The sequence below is a fragment of the Peromyscus leucopus genome, chromosome 22, assembly GCF_004664715.2.
Source record: "Peromyscus leucopus breed LL Stock chromosome 22, UCI_PerLeu_2.1, whole genome shotgun sequence".
NCBI lineage: Eukaryota > Metazoa > Chordata > Mammalia > Rodentia > Cricetidae > Peromyscus > Peromyscus leucopus.
The window spans coordinates 36,546,799-36,569,409 of record NC_051081.1 but is presented as its reverse complement, the minus strand read 5'-3'; the positions used below and the strand labels follow the sequence as shown (position 1 = coordinate 36,569,409).

General features: G+C 43.6%; 1 protein-coding gene across 12 annotated transcripts in view; it reads right to left on the bottom strand.

The window, feature by feature from the left end:
* Positions 1 to 22,611, bottom strand: part of Dtnb (dystrobrevin beta) — a 215,318-nt gene that overhangs the window by 157,108 nt on the left and 35,599 nt on the right. For all 12 annotated transcript variants that reach the window (XM_028875041.2, XM_028875078.2, XM_028875037.2 and 9 more), the window contains exon 5: positions 6,719 to 6,804. In XM_028875041.2, coding sequence (XP_028730874.1) covers positions 6,719 to 6,804 — 86 coding nt within the window. The remainder of the gene's footprint in view (positions 1 to 6,718; positions 6,805 to 22,611) is intronic.

Here is a 22,611-nt window from a genome sequence, read left to right as displayed (position 1 = left end):
AAAAAGGAAGATTTGAAACAATGTGGTACAAGCAGGATACAAGTGAAACTTAGAGCCATAACCAGACAGAAGGGTCCAAGTGTCCTTGACAGAGATTGGCAGCTATGTCCTCATTGGGTGGTAAACGAGAAGCCAGCACTAAAGAAACATTCTGACCAGGGCAGCACACTGCCACGGAGAGATGAGTACAGCATTTCTGTCATGAGAGAAACTCCGAAAGACAAAAACGAGTGGAATCTGATTTTAAAATGTTTAAGTGGAGCCCAAGTGTTTAAAAGCTACCTTTCAGGAGTAGACAGCTAATGACTGTGAGGAGGAGGAGGAGAGGGACCGGACGGCAGCCACCACGAAGCCCTGTCCACGAGAGTATGGATTACGGAAGTGGTGGCCAGAGATACGGAAGAGAAATCAAATCAAGGTGTCTCAATGTGTTGGATAAGAGAATAAAGAACTTTCAAAGGTTAGGAAGATACCCAAAAATCTCTAGCTTGGGAAACCGTGACAAGCCTGACTGAAATAAAGAAGCTAGAGATGTGATACCTAGACCAGAACTAAGTGCAGGGCCTATCCACACTGAAACTCTGGAGTAGATTGCTGGGAAAGTACTGGTACCTCTCTTCTCTCTGCCCAGAATGAATACCCCAGCCCAGGGCAGAGCAGTCAACTTATTACCCTAAGGAGGGTACCATACACCCAGGGCAGGAAGATGGAAAGAAATGGAGTCTCGTGACGGCCTCGGGTCATGGGACCAACTCTGAACTCAGCAGCCTCTGGACTTATTTTTACATGAGGAATATAACCTCCAATGTATTTAAGTCACTTATTAATCAAGTTTTCTGTTACCACTAAATGTATTCACAGCTAGTAAGACAATGAGTAACTCACGGCCATGAACAGAAGAAACGGGACTGGGGACATTAGCTACCACACACTGATTGGTGCACAGTATCATAATCACAAGCTTATGCGTACAATACTCACGTCATCTAATTTATCCAGAAACATAAAGGGAAATAATCACCAAAGAATCTATGACTAGCCACACCCACAAAAATGTGTTATTTTCAATTTCGCTCATTTACTCTGTCATGTTGAATGGACTCAAAGTAGTAATTTTTTAATCAGGAAAGGGGCACTGATTATAAGAGGGGAAAAAGGAACATGTTTGCTCGTTTTAAGAGAAGAAGTGCAGCTAGCTCTAAAAACTGAAGGCAGAATGAGGTAACTCATTACTTCTTGAGTTACTGGTTTAACCAGTGAGTTGTTTTTTTTTTAAATAAGCTTCTCTTATCTGAAGAAAAATGGTGCAAAACTAAGCTGATTTTGGAATTCTCAAATGAAGAATAACAAGTAATGAATCTAAGTTAGCGTAATTTACTACTTGCCTGTGACAAAGCTTAAAGAAGCAAATGAAATCGAATAATGCTATCAAGAACAAGAGCTGGAGGTATCGGGGGTGTGCGGCGGGTGTGAGCCCACAGGCCCCACCCTTAGCACAGCAAGGAAAAACACATTAGCTCTCTAATTAGAGCCCCATCCCGTTCTGACATAACAGGGTGAACTTTCTATTTATACAGCTCTGAAAGAAAGTGTGCCAGTTCCTCAACAGTTGTTCCTGGATGAGAGAAAGGAGGGGGGAAGTAGGCTTGACCCCTTGTGGGAAATCCACAACTGAGCCCCTCAAAACGCACACAGTCTCCTCCAGTTTCTAAAATCCTCCATCCCCTGTGCCACAGGCACAAGACTGCGGATCTACCATCGGCACGTTGGAACGTTGTGCCTGGTGACAGCGGCCCTGGTTTTACTGACTGCTCACATCTGTATATAAGCACTGACGGTCTCCCATCTGTGTCTCCTCCGCCTTGCACTCTCAGGAGACTCATTACCCACCAGAGGTCCCTGCAAAGGGACAGGGCTGTTCAGACTGAAGAGACAAGACTATTAATGAACAGCCATTTTCCTTTCATAGGAATGCTTCCTGGCAAAGATGACTTCCAGCTCCGGCCATCTTTCAACCTACTGGGTGGCTTGACCCAGAAACCCATGTACACACATCTGTCTGTTTATAAGCACACAACACAACTACATACAAGGCACTCTGCATTCTCCAACTCATTAAAATCCCATGTCACTGATGAGGTCGGAAGGGGAGGGGGCTTGCTCGAAGCCTTTGATGACTCAGCCACACCCACCTTACATAGAGTTCTTGGCCCCTGCGATGGCTGTTCTTGGTTGTCAACTTGACTACATCTGAAATTAACTAAAACCCAAGGGACTGGGTACACCTGTGAGGGATTTGGTTTTTTTTCTTAACTGAATCATTTGAAATGGGAAGACCCACTCTTAAAAAGATGCACCTTTAATCCAGAACTTTGGAGGTGGGAAGGTCCAGCCTTATCTGGGTCACACTTTCTTGTGGCAGCTTATATAAGGACGTGGAAGGAGGAACTTGGACTCTGCCTGCTTGCTCTCACTGGTGACTCCATTCCTTCACTGGCATTAGAGTCTACTTCTTTGAGAGTCTGGCATATACTAAAGACCAGCTGAGACAACCAGCTTCATAAACTGAACAACTACTACATTCTTGAACCTTCTGCTCACAGATAGCCATTGTTGGGCTAGCTGGACCATTGCTTGTAAGTCATCTGAATAAACCCAGATAGACAGATAGATAGATAGATAGATAGATAGATAGATAGATAGATAGATAGATAGATATAGATAGAAAGATGTATGTATGTATATGTAAAGAATTTATTAGAATATACATGTACTATATGTATACACATACACACATACACACGCATATGTGTTCTGTACCTCTAGAACAGTGGTTCTCAACCTTTTGGGCCAGATATCTTACATAACAGATACTTACATTAGGACTTATAACAGTAGAAAAATGACAGTTATGAAGTAGCAGTGAAATAATTTTATGGTTGGGGTCAGCACAGTTTTGCAGCATTGGGAAAGCTGAGAACCACTGCTCTGCAGAACCCTAACCACAACATCCCTTCTCTTAGTTTTTGCTTTTCTTCATTATTTTTTTTATAGTTCATAAAGTACAGATATAGAGAATATTTCTTGCTTGCTTCTAATTCTAAGGCATTTCAATTATTCCAGAAAGGCAAAACACGGGCGTCTCTGATGCAGATTAAAAGAGAAGTCAAGGGCTGGCTGGCAGACACCAGTGAGGGTAGAGTGACAGGTGATTAAAGGCCGGGCAAAGGAGACAGAACTTTGAAGACAAAAACTGTTCAACTGAAGCCTCAACCAGAGGCCTCTGTAGGGCCTGTTAATGAAACACCAGAAGCAGGCAGCTGAGACATCGGTGAGGAGAGCCAATTTTGAGCCAACCGAGGCGGGAGAACCTCAGGCTAGCCTTTCTCTACTCAGGGTGCAGTCTTTGGAAGACACGTGAAACGGTAAGCCATGTAAACTGGTACTATTGTAAGCCCAGTGTGCTCAACCAGGGAAAACTGCTGCTAGCATGTTGATGTTTGGACCGTCTGAGGTTGAGCTGGGAGAATCCCTGAAGCCTAAGAGCTCTAGGCTCTCATTACAAGACTCAGAGCTCAAAAATTAATAATAATAATAATAATAATAATAATAATAATAATAATAAACAAGTGTTAGAGGTGTGTGTGTCTGTAACTTGAGATACAGCCCCGATTATTCCTCCCCAAGTGAATGAGCAGATAAAAGCATCTCTACAGTCTTCCCCCACACATCTGGTAAACTGCTCTTCACAATCACAACACTAGCTTTAAAATAAAACTTAAACAAATCGAAACACAAACAAAGCAAGTGAATTGCTTGCCACTTTCAGTATGACTAGACGGGGTTTAAACAAGAGGGTTAAATTTCCTAGGAAACAAGTAGCGAACCGTGGCAAAGGAAGGCGGTCACCCGTCAATCAAGTGGCCACTAGGTCTGGTTTGGCAGGGGTGGTTTCAGTCTGCGGGGGCTGCTCCCACGCTGGGGTGCTGACTGACGCTGAGTTTTGATCACACTTCAACTAAAGTCTATGCCCTGACTACAAGTCACCGGCATTTAGAATCCTATGCAAATTACCTTTCGATCTAGGAATACAGCCCTAGGGGCCACAGTAAAGGGCATTTCTGTAAATGTCCCAGAGACAGGAATGCCCAAAGCATTTCTGAAAAATCTAACACATTTCAGACCAAAAGCATGAATGTTTACCGAGTCATTTAAAATGCTATTTTGACATTAAAACACATCAGACATAAAAGGTGGAGGCAGGGGCTGGAGAGATGGCTCAGCAGTGAAAAGCATTTGCTTTCTTGCAAAGGACCTTCTGTAATTCCAGTTCCAGCAGGCACCTGTATGAATGTGGTGTACATACAGACAAGCAGGCACAAACATACACACATAAGTAAAAAAATAGTTTTGTAAAGGTCGAGGGGGAAATGAAGGAATTTTTTAGCTTAAAAATTCTAAAAGGCGGGGCCAGAGAGATGATTCAGCAGTTATGAGCACTGGCTGCTCTTCCAGAGGACCTGAGTTCAATTCTCAGCACCCACATGGTGGATCATAACTGTCTGTAGCTCCAATTCCAGGGGATCTGGCACCTTCACAGATATATATGCAGGCAAAACACCAGTGCACATAAAACAATAAATAAATCTTTGAAAAATATACTAAAAGGCAAGAAGCAAAAGGAAGGAGGAGGAGGAGGAGAAATAATAATAATGCTGAGGTGTAGTCCACACAGTGGAAGTTTATTTAATACAGTGGGGCCTTTACTAGAAGTAACAGAATGCAGTCAGAAAGAAGAGGCCACAGTGTGGACGTACTAAACCCACAAGCAGGAGAAGACAGTAAATAAAGAAACTACAGTTGGAGGCTACCAAGCAGGACCTTATCTCTCTTTTGCCTGCGCCATTCTTCAGCCACCTCCACCAGAGAGAACACATCTGGGAAGGAGAACCCAGGTGGAAAGGTTCTCACGGGCACCCCAAACTGACCATCCGAATACATGATGCTTCTCCCATGATAACCACTTGAGGAATCCTGCCTGTGTGATGTTTCTCTATCAGTGGCATACAGGAACAAGCAAAGAGAGATCTCTCAAGACAGTGTACCTCTAAAACCATCCAATCAGCCAGTGACAACGAACACATGACCGAACATCACTACCACAAACAGCCACAAATGAAATCTGCAAAAGCACAGTATGGCTGACCCCTGAGCACTCCAGACTTCAAATGCTAAGGGCCACTTATATAAGGATTTCTTTTTTTCTTCCTTTTTCTATTCCTTTACGGAGATTTCTTCTGAAGAAAAAAAATGATAATATGGATGAAATTATGTTTCAAACACAGAAAGTTAGAATTCCGTCTCTTTAAAAACGATGTTGATACCTGTGTGTGTGCGTCATGGAGCTCACAGAGGCTGGTGTGAGTTCTGGGGCCCTGTCGGGCTCTGACAAAGCACCCCGCCCCCAACACACAGAATTCCGACACTTCACTAAAACCCACGCTTGGCTTTCGTGTCTCGGAAACATGGCACCTGGTCCTAAGTGTGTCTCTTAGGATGCCATGGCAGTATTAACACAGTGGAGAAGAGCAGCAGCTTAAAACTGGACTCTAAATTTGGGTGAATACCTTCACTGCTGCCCCCTCTATAAAGGGCAACATCTGTGTGAATATGGTGCACAGACAGACAGGCAGGCACAAACACACACACACACACACACCTAACCCAGTGACTGGATAAGTAAAACCCACAAGCAGCAAGATTAAATTATTACAAATGGCAGCTTGTGGAAAGAGGGGAAAAACAGAAATGAAAAGCAAGTAACAGCAATAAAAGGAAAAACAGCTGGGAAGGGATAGGACAGGCAGGGAGGGGATCAGGCTATCAATTTCTTTTCTTTTTTTCTTTTTTTAATTCATTTTTTTCATTGATGTTTTGCCATGAGTGTTGTCCCCTGGAATGGGAGTTACAGACAGTTTTGAGCTGCCATGTGGTTGCTGGAAATTGAACCTGGGTCCTCTGGAAGAGCAGTCGGTGCTCTTAACCTCTGAGCCATCTCTCCAGCCCCATTAAATTTTGTTTTGTTTTGGTTTGGTTTTTTGTTTTTTGAGACAGGGTTTCTCTGTGTAGCTTTGGTGCCTTTCCTGGAACTCACTCTGTAGCCCAGGCTGGCCTCAAACTCACAGAGATCCACCTGCCTCTCTGCCCCTCCCAAGTGCTGGGATTAAAGGAGTGCACCACCACCACCACCACCACCACCACCACCACCACCACCACCACCACCACCACCCCAGGCTATCAATTTCTAAGCAGCTGAGCCTGACTAAGGAAAAATTGGATCACAGCAAAAATCAACTGGCAAAGAATGCAGTTAGTAAGAAGGCTAACCTTGTCTGAGCCTAGTAAAAGCAATTACATTTATTTTCTAACTAAAAACATAGTCATCTCCAATCACATCAGTACTAATATGGAAAGCATTTTTAAAGGATTTCTTTAATGTCAATATCATTGTTCTGAACAGTTTTCTCTCTTTTAAAAACACTAACAAGAAGTGAAGTCAGCTTATCCATCTGAACAGTGAGGGGCACAGCTCACGTATCTGGAAGCCAACTGCTACAACAGAGGCTTATGCAAGGTTCTTAAAACATTAATTCGCTTAAAGCTGTTTAAACATCCTAATTTCAAAATAAAGACTTTCAAATAATAAGAAAATACTTACATCTCAATTTGTCCAGCATTTTTCCACCACACATGGTTGCTAACATAGCTTTAACTGAAAATACGGTCAACTTGCCTCGGCCCTCACTGCAAAATAAACATTAGAAATAATTGCTATCTGGAACCACAAAAACAATCAAACGTATCTCTATACACTGAGCAACTAAGACATTGATTCCTGCCCTTGCATGCTTTAATTGTACCACATTTATCAACTCTGGTTTCTCAGCCTCTGTAGAACTAAGGTTCATCTACAATTGGCAGAGACAGCGAAAGCTGATGGGGTCATCTGAAGGTAACTTTTACAAACAGCTTGTAATCTCTGTTGATCTGTAGGAAGAAACCAAGTGGACGGGCTGAAATGGACTTTCCTATCAACAAGACATTAAATCTATAGCCGGAGTGATAGTAAGTGGTCAAAACTGAAAGAGCACCCAGTTTGAATATAATTTTTTTTTTTTTTTTTGGTTTTTTCGAGACAGGGTTTCTCTGTGTAGCTTTGCGCCTTTCCTGGAGCTCACTTGGTAGCACAGGCTGGCCTCGAACTCACAGAGATCCGCCTGCCTCTGCCTCCCGAGTGCTGGGATTAAAGGCGTGCACCACCACGCCCGGCTGAATATAATTTTAAGAAATGCCCCAACATCAGGATAACAGTAGCTTATCACACTAAACACCAGATGCACGCCGATATGAAGATTTTACAGATTTTATAGCATGTTCTTCTTTGTTTGTCTTGTAGTGATCTTTATGTAACAATGTTAAGTGTTTATTCTGAGAAGCTCCATCACGGCTCTGTCAAATCTTCCATTCACCACTGTGAGCAAGTGAAGGGGAACAGTAACGCTGGTTCTTTAGGACTGAGATGAAAACCTAAGGAAAGCTGTGTAACATCACCAGAGCGCCGTCCCGTTAGTCACACCGGCTTTCACTGCAGATGAAAACCTGTACTAGCTGGTTAACGACGGGCCTTTGTGGATATTATAAAGGCTGTGATCATGAGGCTTCACAGTAACTTAGAGCAAAACACCTTTGCAGTGCAGAGAGATTACCATGTGGGTTTTCAAAAAGCCTCGTTATATTCGACAGAGAATGTTTCCCAGGCTGGGGATACAGCTCAGTGTAGAGCGAGTCCTAGCCTGCCTGTAGCCCTGATTTGATCTCAATACAGGAAACACACACACACACACACACACACACACACACACACAGTGCTCCCTGCTTCCCGACCTTCCTTGTATTTGAAAGGATCACATCTGAGAAGAACATGGTCTGTAAGTCATTTTTTTATTACAGCTGAGTTTTTAACCATGACACCACACAGAGCTTATTCAAAAAGCAAGAAACCCTGTAACTATCTAAAACAAGGAAGGGGTTTTTAGAAATATACAATTCTTCAGAAATAAAGGCACTGTTCTATATGTAAGGCAGTATGGGTCTGGAATGATCAGAAATGTTCCTGTCAAGCAACTATTCCATTATGAAAGAAAGGTCAGCGTCTAGAGAATCATTAGTCAATTTTAAAAAGTATGCTCTTTTTTTTTTTTTTAATTTTAGATGAGGTCTTCCCAGTCCTCGGTGATTTGGAACTCATTATGAAGCCCAGGCTGGCTTTGAACTTAGAGCAATCTTCCTATGTCAGTCTCCCAAACGTCGGGATTACAGGCATGCATTACTGCACCCAACACAAAAGCGTGGACCTTCAGAAGGATCAAAACCATCCCTGGATAAAAGTCCAACCAGCGGCATGAGAACTGATGGGGTCTGAGGCTTACACTCCGAGGATGCTGAGGAAGCTGAACACAGCTTAGAACAGCGGCTCTCAACCTTCCCGATGCCACCGCCCTTTAGTGCAGTTCTCATGTGCTGACTCCCACCCGGAATATTTTTGTTGTTACTTGGAAATTGTACTCTGGCAACTGTTATGAATCGTAATGTAAATATCTGGGTTTTCCGATGGTCTTAGGTGATCTCCGTGAAAGGGTCACAACCCACAGGCTGAGAACCACAGGCCTAGAGCAAAATCGCAGACCCTGAGAAATGCTTAAGAAAGAATGCTCCCCACCCCACCCCCGACCTATCACAACTACAGATCTCACAGTGACTATTAACAATGGTTCCGATAGGATAGGGAAGGAATTATTGTCTTATTGTAAGTCTTCGTGTGTCTGAGGTTATCTAGACAGAACAACCGAGAGAGTTGGTGCAGGAATACAATTACTACTTTTATGACAACTGGGCCCTTAACAAATGAGACAATACACACGGGGAACAGGGGAGTAAGGAGATAAAAACTGTTCCATTCTTTCCCCAAAGAATCCACATATTCAAGAATCCTAGAATATGGCTGAAGTCAACGCCTGCATGTCTCACTGAACTTGGAGAAGTCAAGCTGGAGCCTAAGAACTAGAAGAATGTTTGCCTAGTATGAACTCAAGTCCTGGGTTCAGTTCCCGGCACCACATACACCAGGTGTGGTGGGGGACCACACAGCTGTGGTCTCAGTGCTCACGAGGTGGTGGGAGGAATTTAAGGCCATTTAAAAATAAACAAATCCAAGAAAAACTGCTCTCTGCAGCGGACAGCAAAGCGAGGCTTGGTAGCACACACCTGAATTGCATCTATACAGGAGGTGTGGAGGCCGTAAGGTGGTGGCCAGCCCGAATGTAGCCAGAATCTGTCTCAAAATAAAAATCAAAAGGGGCTGGAGACGTAGCTCAATGGCAGAACACTTGCCTCGTAATCCCTAGAATTAAAGGGGGAAAGGCAAGCAGAGACAGGATAAAGTGCGTGCCAGAGTACAATGGAGAAAATGTTAAAAAGGAGAGAGAAAGCGGAGCCGGAGAGAGATGGCTCAGTGGTTAAGAGCTCTGGCTGCCGCTCCAGAGGGTCTGGCTTTGATTTCCAGCACCCACATGGTGGCTCACAACCCTTTGCCGCTCCAGCTCCAGGGGATCTGAGGACACCGCACACATGTGGTGCACAGGCACACACGCCAGCAAAACCTCCACACATGTAAAATAAACTTAGAAAAAGGAACCGCTGCATCTCCACACATGTTCTGTGCATGCAGAAACCATCTGTAAAGGGATATTGAGAATAACAGCTTGACTCCAAGACGGGAAGGGGCCAACAGCCTTAGCGGAAGAAGAACTTGATCCCTTCTCACTGGAAAAAGGGTTCTCACGTCCAGTTTATGACTACAGGGGGGGAAAGTAAAACAACAAATTAAATTCCAAGCAAGAAAATGGAAAATGAATATGAACAAAAGCTGAAATTAATGAAACTGAAAATAAAAGTAGGGGAAAAAAAAACTAAGAAAAGCAAAGAGCTAGTGTTTGGGCAGATCACTAATTATACCAATAAATCTCTAGCAAAACTGTGAAGAAAAAAAGATACAAAATACCAAATTAAGAATGAAACCAGGCAGGGCTTGGAAAATGGCTCCATGAGTAAAGAGCTTAATAAGTGAGCATGAGGACCTGAATTAGGACCCTTGGCGCCCATGTGAAAAGCCAGGTGTGGTGGCATGTGTCTGTAACCCCAGCAAGAGGGGGCGGGGACATGAGGATCAGTTCAATTCTGACACCATCTACCTGGTAGACAGGCTGAAGACTCCGTCTCTTGGACTTGAGAAGCCAGCTCCAAGAAGTAGGTAGGTGGTTAACACGTACATCTGACTGGCTAGAAGTCAGGAGTCCCTGTAACTCCCTCCATGGATGTGACCGACTCACAGAACTTAGGGAAACTATTTTTGTTCACACGTTTACTCATAGGGGACACGATGAAGGAGACAGATGAATAGAGGGGTGTGAAAAAGACCCACAGGATCTATGTGAGAATGGGCACAGAGCTCTTACGCCCTCCTTAGGCAACGAGTACATTCAGCCATCCAGAGGCTCTCGAACTCAGTTCTCTGGAGTCGCACACTCAACCTTCGGCCCCTCTTTCATGCCCCAGGCTGGGGACTGGAGCTGTAAGTTCCAACTGGACTCAAACAGACCGGGCGCCCTGGGCCCCCTGGCAACCAGCTTCCATTCTGAGGTTACCCAGGAGCCCATCAGGAGTCGCCTGATTAGAACAATAGATGCTCTTACTCGGGAGGTTAACAATTTGGGAACTGGATCAGATATCCCCATTACTTAGAAAACTTGTCAGTTAGCAGCGTCCAAGACTAACTACCAGGACAGAAGATGACCTCAGCTCTACCATCAGCAAGAGTAGCAGCTCTACCTCAGGAACCAGACACTAAACATAAAAACAAGAGATTCCCCTAGTGCCCTCAGCTCACAGACACTGCCAGGGGTGAGGACACAGATCAACATGCATATCATTATTTCACACGTCTAAAATTCCTGACGGAATATTTTTATAGGAATCAACAAAACAACTGTGGGTCTTTAGAGTTCTCCTTTAGAAGATATCTGAGTATACCATCTGGGTAACTAAAGCTCACCGTTACTTTTTTTTGTTTGTTTGTTTGTTTTCGAGATAAGGTTTCTCTGTGTAGCTTTGCGCCTTTCCTGGGACTCTATAGCCCAGGCTGGCCTCAAACTCACGGAGATCGCCTGCCTCTGCCTCCCAAGTGCTGGGATTAAAGGCGTGCGCCACCACCGCCTGGTGCTCATCGTTATTTTTAAAACTCTTCCCATTATTTCAAAAATGCATCCTAAGCTGAGGACGGCCAACACAATGTTCAGGGTGCCTAGCTACAGCTTACACATTCTGAATCCTAAAGAGTTAGCATTTCTCCTTAAATTAACTTCCCTCACACTTACAATGATCCTTGATCTTAAATAGCCCTATTTTTCTCAGTACTTAAAACTCTTGAACTAGCACTGGAGAGATAGCCCAGTGGTTAGAACACTGACTACATTCCCAGAGAAGCCAGGTTCAATTCCCAGCACCCACATGACAGCTAACAAGCATCTGTGACCCCAGTTCCAAGGGATGTTAAGGCCTCCTCTGGCCTCTGTGGGTACTGCATGCACACATGCCAGAAAGACACCCATCACATAAAATAAAAATAAGTCGCCAAAACATTTTTAAAACCTTCTTTAACTGTATTTATATATTCTCTCTCTCTTAATATTTTATCATAATAGTCGCCGGGCAGTGGTGGCGCACACCTTTAATCCCAGCACTCGGGAGGCAGAGCCAGGTGGATCTTTGTGTGAATTCAAAGCCAGCCTGGTCTACAGAGCGAGATCCAGGAAAGGTGCAAAGCTACACAGAGAAACCCTGTCTCGGGGTGGGAAAAATTATCATAATAAAAGATTAAAGAATAATAAAGGATATTTTGTAAATATCTTCTAGGCTCCAAATCTCACTTTTTTCCCTTTGTTCAAAGAGACAAAATAACATCCATTCCTTGCTAGGGAACAGAAACTGATGTCATCTGTACAAAGAGAAGGAAAATGTAATAGCTTCTAGCTACTAGCAAGAGAGACAGCTCAAATGTCAGCTCTTCAGTGGAGGCAAATGCAACCTCCATAAAGTCAGCACAGTAACTCTTACTGATACCAGGGTGTTTTACTTCTAAAAATCATTCTAGAAATTAGTACTGACACAGCATTCTCCTAATCTTCAAAACACTTTAGAAACACTATGCTAAAATACTTTGTATCCTCTATTCTAAATATTCTGTAACCTGATTGTTACATATAGTATTCCTAGACCCAATATTCGAATATAGGGGGGAAAAGATATAATTCTTGATTAATTTGGTGTTCTAGAGCAGCACTCAAACACCATTCATCAGGATTCCTACTAGAGCCGGGCGGTGGTGGCGCACGCCTTTAATCTCAGCACTCGGGAGACAGAAGCAGGTGGACTTCTGTGAGCTCACGGCCAGCCTGGTCTACAAAGCTATAGAGTGAGACCCTGTCTCAAAAAATAATAAAAAATAAAAATAAAAAATAAACCCCCTCTGCTCGCCCCCTCTTCACTATTTGCTTGCTAACCAGACTTTAGCACCAATCTTTGTCATGAACACTGTTCTTGGCTCCCTCCATATATGAACAGTTCCCCAAGCAAAGAGGGCGCTGCTTTCATTTTTCTGACGTTTCTTTTAAAGCTCGGTATTTCTCCTCTACAATTAGGGGCAGGGAGAGAAACTGGAGTCACGTAGAAGTTATACCCTATGATTATGCTCTTCATCTAGCTGAGTCTTTCTGGGAAGAACTCGCTCTTGATCCTTCCCACCCCACATATAGAATTACTCTGTGGACACTGCACAAGTTCCCTGCCGCTTGCCTGCCAAAGCCTGTTTATGGCCAAACCTCCCAAAGGTCCATGTTTTACCACTTCTGATATAAAATACAAGCTTCCCTCACAATTCATTCTTTGCAAGCAAGATTTGGAAAAAGTTTCGGCGCAAACCACGTAACTCATGGACACGGCCTATCAGAGCCGAGAGCTGATGAGTGGGTCAACAGTTTAAGTGTAACACCAGAGTCCATATTAGCCCTATCCAAAGACTAAAATGAGAGGATGGGAAGCAGCTTGTTATTTTAGCTCCACCCAAACAGCAGCCTGCACCAAGCACCCATCCCCACAAGGAGCACGGTAGGTCTCTACCTTAGACGACTCCATGATTCACTGCCACACACCTATCACTTTACAGACTGACAATAAACCTCGTGTGACTCCTAAAAGGGGTTCTTAATATCCAACACTGAGACAACACCATTATTACTCGGGGCCAGGCTAGGCAGACAGTGAATCACCTGAATAAACAGTGATGTTTTAACCCACAGGCACCTTCAGAGGCACCTGCAAGCTTCACCTGTGCCCTTTGCCTGGGAGCTGTTACGTTCTGTTTACGGAAGCCTCAAATTCTGTCTCTTGGTTAACTAACCCCATCTGGGCGAGTGGCTTGCGGTACCTAGCAAGAGTTTGATGTTCCACTTAATATTTTTGAAGCAAGACTCCCGAGACCATTTTTCACTTAAATGAACCGTTTCTTCATCTGTAGCAAACAATTGTGGATGCTGCCAACCATAAATTAGTACTTCTTATATGAAAATAGATTTGTACTTTAGAAACACTGTTACCAGTCCAATTATGCAATGTTGCTAAAAGAGCTCTTCTCTTTGATTTCCAGAAACACATATTTTTCCAATTAATCATAACTTTAAATACTTCACAGTGAATGGATTGTGCAATAATCAACTGCAAGTCGAGAATCCACTTAACAAAAAAGTCACACAGCTTAATCGAGAAAAATCAACTGCAGATATTACTCGATTTTCTTACAGCCACCTGCAGCTTTTCATTTCGGTCTCGAGGACCCCAGTAGGAACCCAGCACTGCGCTTACTAAGGAATAAAGACACAAAGTAGACCTGTGTCCTCAGAGAGTTCCAATCTCATCTGTTCACTGATGTGCTCTTAATAAGGCATCACATAAATGAAACCCAAAACAATTACACAGCCAAGAACTGCGGGTCCCCAAAGGGATCAAAGTGTGGCTGGTGAGGTTAAGGAAAAGGACAGCCTGGGTAAAACCTGAGGTAAACTCTGAGAGAGGGAAAAGATTTGGAAGAAAAAGAGACGGAACTCTTGAGGTAGGGTCAGGCAGAGTTAGGAGCTCCACCTGTATAAAGAGAGAAATAAACACTCCATGTGGGGAAAAAGAAGTAGCTTAGAGAGAGAGAGGGGAGGTGCAGGGGTGGGAGAGGGGAGGACTTCTTGGGAGCCTGGTGTGGGCAGAGATGAGGACTGGAACAAGAGATGAGTCTTGGAAGAGTTCTGAGGTGAAGTCACAGAGTTATCAGGTTCATTTGGAGAGTTCTCATCAGAGACAGAATATATATATATTCATATATATATATATATATATATATATATATATAAAAGAATAAAAAACAATACACTTAGAAAAGGTATTTGTCTAGCCCTTTCTTTAACAACATTAAAAAAATGTTGTGATACAAATGCAAAAGAAGAAACAAAAACAAAATCTGAAATATTGGCTAGTGTTCAAACCTTTATACTTTTGCCTCTCCCTATATCAGGCTGACTTGTGGAGGAAAAGTTATACAACTCCAGAATAAGAAATGAGGGCATACCCAGTGGTGGTGGTGCACGCCTTTAATCCCAGCTCTTGGGAGGCGGAGGCAGGCGAATCTCCGTGAGTTCAAGGCCAGCCTGGTCTACAGAGCAAGCTCCAGGACAGCCGTGAAGGTTGCTACCCAGAGAAATCCTGTCTTGAGAGAGAAGTGAGGGTGCTTCCAGGTCACGTGTTTCTGCTCCCAGGTGACCCTGCTGCAGAGGCTCAGTGTGGCTCAGCTCACCTGTCACAGCAGCAGCATGTGGGCAGCATGTCACACGATGCACACAGTGCTCTCATCAGGATATACAGGTGGTGGTACCCAGTCTGGCAGGATGCAGTGATGACACCAGACTTCCTCCCCCGGCCCTCAAGACAGCTATCCATCTTTTTACACTAGGTTCTCCCTCAGGATCACACTGCTCTACAACAGCCAACGCCACTCGCTCGAGCTTCACCGTGCCCTGGAAAATTCCTAACGATGCTGCAATCCGATCCTCCAGAGTTAAATCTACGGTGATGGGAGGTTTTCCTACTGGCACTAAAACTCCAGTTTATGGGCCTTTTTTTCTTGTTGTCTTGAGGACATCTAAGAAAAGAACAGGGATGCAAGTACAGAATGTCCATGAGTGTGAAATATCTGTGCTGCCCAGGACGGTAACAACTTTGCTTAGAAATCACTAATGAGGAAGATTGGAACCTGGTATTGTCTGTTTCCAAAATGTCCACGCTCTGTTGGTCGAGCAGCTCAGAGCTTAAGGAATACATTTGTTTTTATGTAAAATGGAGGAATCTGCTACTATTTTGCATTTGAGGGTGGGGGACACACTGATTGGCTGTACCCACAGCCTCATGAATGCTAAGCACAGCTTTATACTGTTCTGCTTTAACATTCACTACTAAGAGGGAACTATGAAATCTTTTTTAATGTAACCAAATTAAACATCAAAAACACAACTTTAAAATGATTGCTAGTCTGATTTTTTAGGCTATACAAAAATTGTTCATCTAACTCCATCAAAAATCCGATAGATGGGCCCCCAACTTGTTTGACTTGATGGGTATAAAATTGGCATGTAGTCCATAGAAATCAGACTCTGAATTTCAGTTCTTTCCTAAGATAGCAGCATGCAGGTCAACTCACTTGAGTGCTAGCTCCCTCTGTGCTGGGCAAAGCAATGAGCTGTAGCTCTCAAGGCATCGTGGGATCATGACTGATGATGAACTAGGTATGTTTAAAGAAACTGAACCATTAAAGTAGAAACATTAATAAAGAAGATGGAGGTCATTGTGCCAACAGTCAGAAAAAAATAAATAAGAGACAATATTTGAAGAAATAATGGGCTTCAAGTAATGATAAATAAATTAAGTCTAAGCAACATTTCCATGAAGCAAAGGAGACAGAGACAGAGACAGAGACAGAGAGAAACAATCTGTAAATCCCCCTGAGCAGCAACAAGAACAAATGAGTTACCAACACAGGAGAGGCTGGAGGCCCTGGGAGGTGAGCCTGTGTATTCCACAATACCTGGAATCACTCTTTCCATGCGAGAGACTCTGGGATTTCTGAGGGAGGACCCAGGTTACTTGAAACTCAACCTAAAGATGGTGGTGTGAAAAGGACATCAGGGCCTCGGGCAAGGGCAGAATCAGAATTGGAAGGGAGGTCATCCCGGACTTCCAGGGTCTCTACGCACATGGCAGAAGCTCATACATATCCCCGCCTAGAGAAACAGTTCCCAAGATCTCAAATAACTGTCATATAATAACCATTAAAATAGTAATGGTATTATGTAACATTCGGCATATAATAAATAAAAATAACTCAGCTAGGAAGACAGTACACATAAAAAATAGAAACAATAAATAATACAAAAATCACCATATAAAATCCGGATATTAGGCTGAAGCACAGGTATAGAGAGAATTAAGCTTATCATATTCGAGGAATAAGAGACAGCGATGAAATATTTGGCAGAGAACAGGATTTTTTTTAAACTTTCAAAAATCTGACACAGAGATTCTCAAACTAAAAAGAAAATCATTAAAATTTACACTAAGAGGCTTAAATATAGACCAGACACACGTCTATAAAAAATAAGTACCAGGAAAATATACTAGAAGGAAAAAAGCCAGAACAAAGCCAGAAAAAGAGGAAATAAGGCAAATTCACAAAAGATGATAAGAGAGAATATGAAGGATATAGGAAGGAACACTATACATAATTTAAATTTTCACAGAGGGGGAGAAGACTTTAAAGAATTATGAAAATAGCCGGGTGGTGGTGGTTCATGCCTTTAATCCCAGCACTCGGGAGGCGGAGGCAGGTAGATCTCTGTGAGTTCGAGGCCAGCCTGGGCTACAGAGTGAGTTCCAGGACAGGCTCCAAAGCTACACAGAGAAACTCTGTCTCAAACCCCCCCCCCCAAAAAAAAAAAGAATTGCGATCTCAGCAAAACATGGCAATCTCAAACAACCTACTGCAAAAACCTAAACAAAATACAAGCAGGATAAACACAAAGACAATCACATCATGGCTCTATCATTCTAGTTTTAAAAAACATTCTTTTTAATCTTAAAGGTTGCAAGAGTACAGATTAATGTCAATGAAGCCAAGACGACATATTTGGTTGACCTCCCAACAGAAGCAACAAAAACAGAAAGATCTGGGCATGGTAATGCACACCTTTAATCTCAGCAGTCCAGAGGCAAAAGCAGGTGGATCTGTGAGATAGAGCTAGCCTGGTCTACTTATCAAGTTTCAGGACAGCCAGAACTGCCTGGTAAGAGCCTGTTTAAAAAAAAAAAAACACCACCGAAAAGAAGTAACATTCTTAAAATGTTGAAGACCATGATCAATCAGTAACTGCATGCCACATGAAAATATCTTTAAGAATAAAAAAAAAAAAAAAATGGGGCTGGAGAGATGGCTCAGAGGTTAAGAGCACTCACTGGCTGCTCTTCCCGAGATCCTGAGTTCAATTCCCAGCAACCACATGGTGGCTCACAACCATCTGTAATGTGATCTGGTACCCTCTTCTGGTGTGTAGGCGGAATACTGTATACATAATAAATAAATAAATCTTAAAAAAAAAAAGAATAAAAAAATGATGAAAATACATAAAACTATGACACGCACAAAGGAAATGCTTCAGGCAGAAGGAAGCCGTTGCTAATGACAGCAGTCCTGAGTAAACTTAAAAACCAAACAGATGGCGATTCTTTATGCAATTAACATTGTTTAACATTTCATAAACATACTCATGAATTAAATGATGTTGATGCTATTTCTTAAAAGATTTATTTATTTATTATGTATACAGCATGTATAACTGCACACCAGAAGAGGGCACCAGATCTCATTACAGATGGTTGTGAGCCACCATGTGGCTGCTGGGAATTGAACTCAGGACCTCTGGAAGAGCAGTCAGTGCTCTTAACCTCTGAGCCATCTCTCCAGCTCCCTGTTGATGCTATTTAAAAAAAAAAAAAAAAAAAAAAAAAAAAAAAAAAAAAAAAAAACAAGCCTAGGGCTGTTGAGTCTAGGTAAAGGCCAAACTGAGTTATATCCCCACACGGTAGAAGGAGAGAGTCGACTCCTGTAGACGGTCCTCTGACCTCCACACACTCACCATAGTGCAAATACATATGATGAATAAGTATGAGAACAACACAAAAAAATTAATGTCCACTTAGTAGCCAGGCGTGGTTATGTGTACACTTATAACCCCACCATTTGGGAGCCAGAGGCAAGAGGACTGCGAGTCAGAGCCCAGTCTGGGCTACTGGAGAGAAACTCTCGAAAAACAATAAATCTGCTCTTCCAACTGACCTACGTGCGATTCCCAGCACCCATGTGGTGGTTCCCAACCATCTGTAACATCTGATACCCTCTCCTGGCCTGCAAAGTCCCCAGGAATGCATGTGGTACACAGACATAACACTTCGGGGGGGAAAAAACACACACACAGATAATATAATAATAATAGTAAAAAAATTCTAAATATCTGCTTAGTTTTAGAGATATACAAAACAAAAATGCACAGTTACAATAATAATAAATAGACATAAATAAAAATACATTACCCAGGAAAAGAATTATAATAGTGACATTTAATATTAGGCTTTGAAACCAAAAGCACAGGCTGTCATCATTAAGTTATAAAGACAAAGAAAGGAAGACAGATGAAATAATTTTAAGAGCTCTCACCCTTAAGTCTTTAAGTTATACAATGTATAGCAGTCTTTTTACAACTAACAAGGACAAAAGCCAGGACAGTAACACACGCCTTTAATCCCAGCCTTCAGGAGGCTGAGGCAGAGGATCTCGGTGAAGTTCCAGGCTAGCCTGGGCCACATAATGAGACCTTGTCTTTAAAAATAAGTAAGCCGGGTGGTGGTGGTGGTGGTGGCGGCAGCAGCGCACACCTTTAATCCCAGCGCTCGGGAGGCAGAGGCAGGCAGATCTCTGTGAGTTCGAGGCCAGACTGGTCTCCAAAGCGAGTTCCAGGACAGGCTCCAAAGCTACACAGAGAAACCCTGTCTCAAAAAAAAAAAAAAAGAAGTCACTGCCAGTGTTCCGATCCTTGGGGTTGACAGTGAGTGCATGATTTTATTATTTCTAGGAATGAATGAATGAATGAGGGAGGGAAGACATGTATATATATAAAAAAAAAAGTTAGTGAAGAGCACTGCATCTGCTCAGGAGAAGCTGAGGACGGCTCGGATGGTGGGGGGCTCGGATGGTGGGGGGCGGGACTCTACAGGGAGGTACATAGACGGGAGAGCTCATCAGGAGGGGGATGTGACAGAAAGAACTCAGTACTGACGACTGCGCGTGGACTCTGGGAGGCGACAACTCGGGTGACTCTCGGGTGTCAAGGTTCAGGAACTGCCGGGCACTTGGGCCATTTCCTGACAAAGGCACCCACAAGCTTACAGTGCGCATGAGGCTCCGCGGCAATGGGCACCAAGCCATAGAATAGCTCACTGGACACCTAGGTCATCCACGCTCACCACATGGAAGCCTACAGTCAGGGTCAGAACGAAACAACCCTGTGCCCCAGGGGTACACACCCTGACAGCCTGAGTGTAAGACAGAACCCTTGCATGACATACTTCTTAAAGGCACAGGTCGGGGAGGGAAGCCCGGGTACTTCTGTTTGATGTTCAGAAAAGCTGGCTCTTCCCCTCTCTCCCTTTACCTAGGTGTGGAAGGAGGAGGCTTTGGTAGGACCCGATGGCAGGCATCCTTCTGAAGTCAGCCCAAGAATAAAGCTGACACAAGAAGAGGACTATGTGGTGATATTGTGTCCCCCAATATATTGTGCACCCTAATAAACTTATCTGGGGTCAGAGAACAGAACAGCCACTAGACACAGAGGCCAGAAAATGGTGGCACATACACCTTTAATCCTAGCATTCCAGAGGCAGAGATCCTCTGGATCTCTGTGAGTTCAAAGCCACACTGGAAACAGCCAGGCATGGTGACTCACGCCTTTAATCCCAGAAAGTGATGGCAGGAAGCAGAAAGGTATGTAAGGCATGAGGACCAGGAACTAGGCTGGTTAAGCTTTTAGGCTTTTAGCAGCAGTTCAGCTGAGATCCATTCAGGTGAGGACACAGAGGCTTCCAGTTTGAGGAAACAAGATCAGCTGAGGAATGGGTGAGGTGACGTTATCTGTGGCTTGTGTTCATCTCTCTGATCTTCCAGCATTCAAACAGGCTGGCTCCTGGTTTGTTTTTATTAATAAGACCCTTTAAGATTCATGCCACAGGACTAAGCCAGGAGCAGCTCGAGGGAACGAGGGAACGCAGCCAGAGCCAGATGCAGAGGAAACCCGGACTGGCTTCCCTGTAGGCCCCTGTTATCTTGGACTTTCTAGGCCTGGGATCTAAGTCGCTAAACCAACACACTGGCAGGAAACAGAAAGGGGGTTGTAAGTAACAGCCCCAGAATGTAAATGTGGCAGGACATGATGCAGCCTCGCCATCTCTGCATACTAGGAACACGGATTTCCTTGCATGGCTCTCTCATGGGCCTCTCAGCTTGACCAGACCACAGGACATCAGCACCTGTGGTGTGAGGGACCACAGGGATGAAAATGGGTGTGTGATTGTTTTCATTCCTCCTTGTGGCTTTCACTCAGTCCTACACACAGACGCCTGCTCTTTTTTAGTTCTCAAACAGTATTTAAAACTCTCATCTTTTTGTTTTGTTTTGTTTTTTCAAGACAGGGTTTCCTGGAACTCGTTCTGTAGCCCAGGCTGGCCTCGAACTCACAGAGATCCGCCTGCCTCTGCCTCCCGAGCGCTGGGATCAAAGGCATGCACCACCACCGCCAGGCAATCATCTTTTAAAAAAGTAAAATAAAATAAATCCTCAGAAAATATTCACTTAAGGAACAAAATCCTATACTCCAATTGTCCCTAGCATGTATGGGAGTTTTATAATCTACAATACCACTCAGAAAACATTTGGACAAAAATACTGACTATAACTCTGAAGGCAAAAAGAAATTAAGAACAATTAATTATTGAATTCAATTTCTAATTTTAAGGAATTATGAATACAAAATATGAAAGACTCAATTAAAATATGTGACTAGGTAATCTACATATCAAAGGAATGCCCCAGCCTAAGCAATAAATACGCCCATTCAATAAAATGGCTAAACTTTGAAGGATTTAATAATCAAATCCTTTCTTGTTTCCAATGCAAGGATACCAATTTTAAACTTCTGGAGAGCTAAGTTCTTATCAGATCTCAGCATTAGTAAAGACGTGATAACATATTCTGACATCCAATGTCAGGTGTAGACATACTGGCCTGAAAATTACCAAGACCCCCTCTAACATAGTGCACCCCTTCCTCTTCATCTCTCTGCATCCACTAGTTCTGTCTGGCCTACTCTTCCACTCATGTCCCCTCCCTCCCTCACACACACACACACACACACACACACACACACACACACACACCATCTTTTGGCAGTACTGGGGAATGAACCAGGAGAGTTCTATACAGCCCTTCTCTGTTTCTTCTGATAAACTGTCTAGTTATTCTCCCCCCCTCCGTGTGTGTGTGTGTGTGTGTGTGTGTGTGTGTGTGTGTGTGTGTTTGTGTGTGTGTGTGTGTGTGTGTGTGTGTGTGTGTGGTTGTGTGAGGCCATGCCTGCACACGCAGAAGCAGGAGGAGCACAGCAGGAGACCTCTAGCTCCACCTTCCTGCCTTGAGACCGAGAAGGCCAGGTGACTATCATGACAGGCCCTAATAACACAGTTAAGAACTGGGCCTCAGTTCACAAACAAAGGACCATCCATCACCAATGCCCCTGACACTAGACAAGGGCCATACGCACGCCTGGGCCGACTCCCCTTACCCCCCAACCACCACCACCCCACGGGTAATAACCAAATAAGGACAAAGCCTGGGACTTGTTCAGACTTGTCTGAGAATGGAAAAGCTGTACCCCTAAGAAGCCCCTAGCTAGCCCTGGCCAATCAGGGCCATGATCAAATGCTAAGTCACAAGGAACACCAATTTCTTTCAAGGGTTTGAGATTGCAGGAGAATGCATCCATCCAAACCCCATGGTCAACAGAAGCACAGTGAGAAGAGACAGGAACTCTTGGCTCCTGGAACAGAACCATTCCCCACACTCCACCCTTCGGGACTGGCTTGGCTCTGCTTTGCCTTTTATAACTGAGGAAATCCTTTCCACTTGAATTTCGCTACACTCAAATGGTCTCTTGCCCTTCTTGCAAAGTCTACCGCACCGTGCATCAAACTCAAAAAGTCTGAAACTGATTCTTAGCCGTTCAGGAGAAAACTTCAGTCTACAGG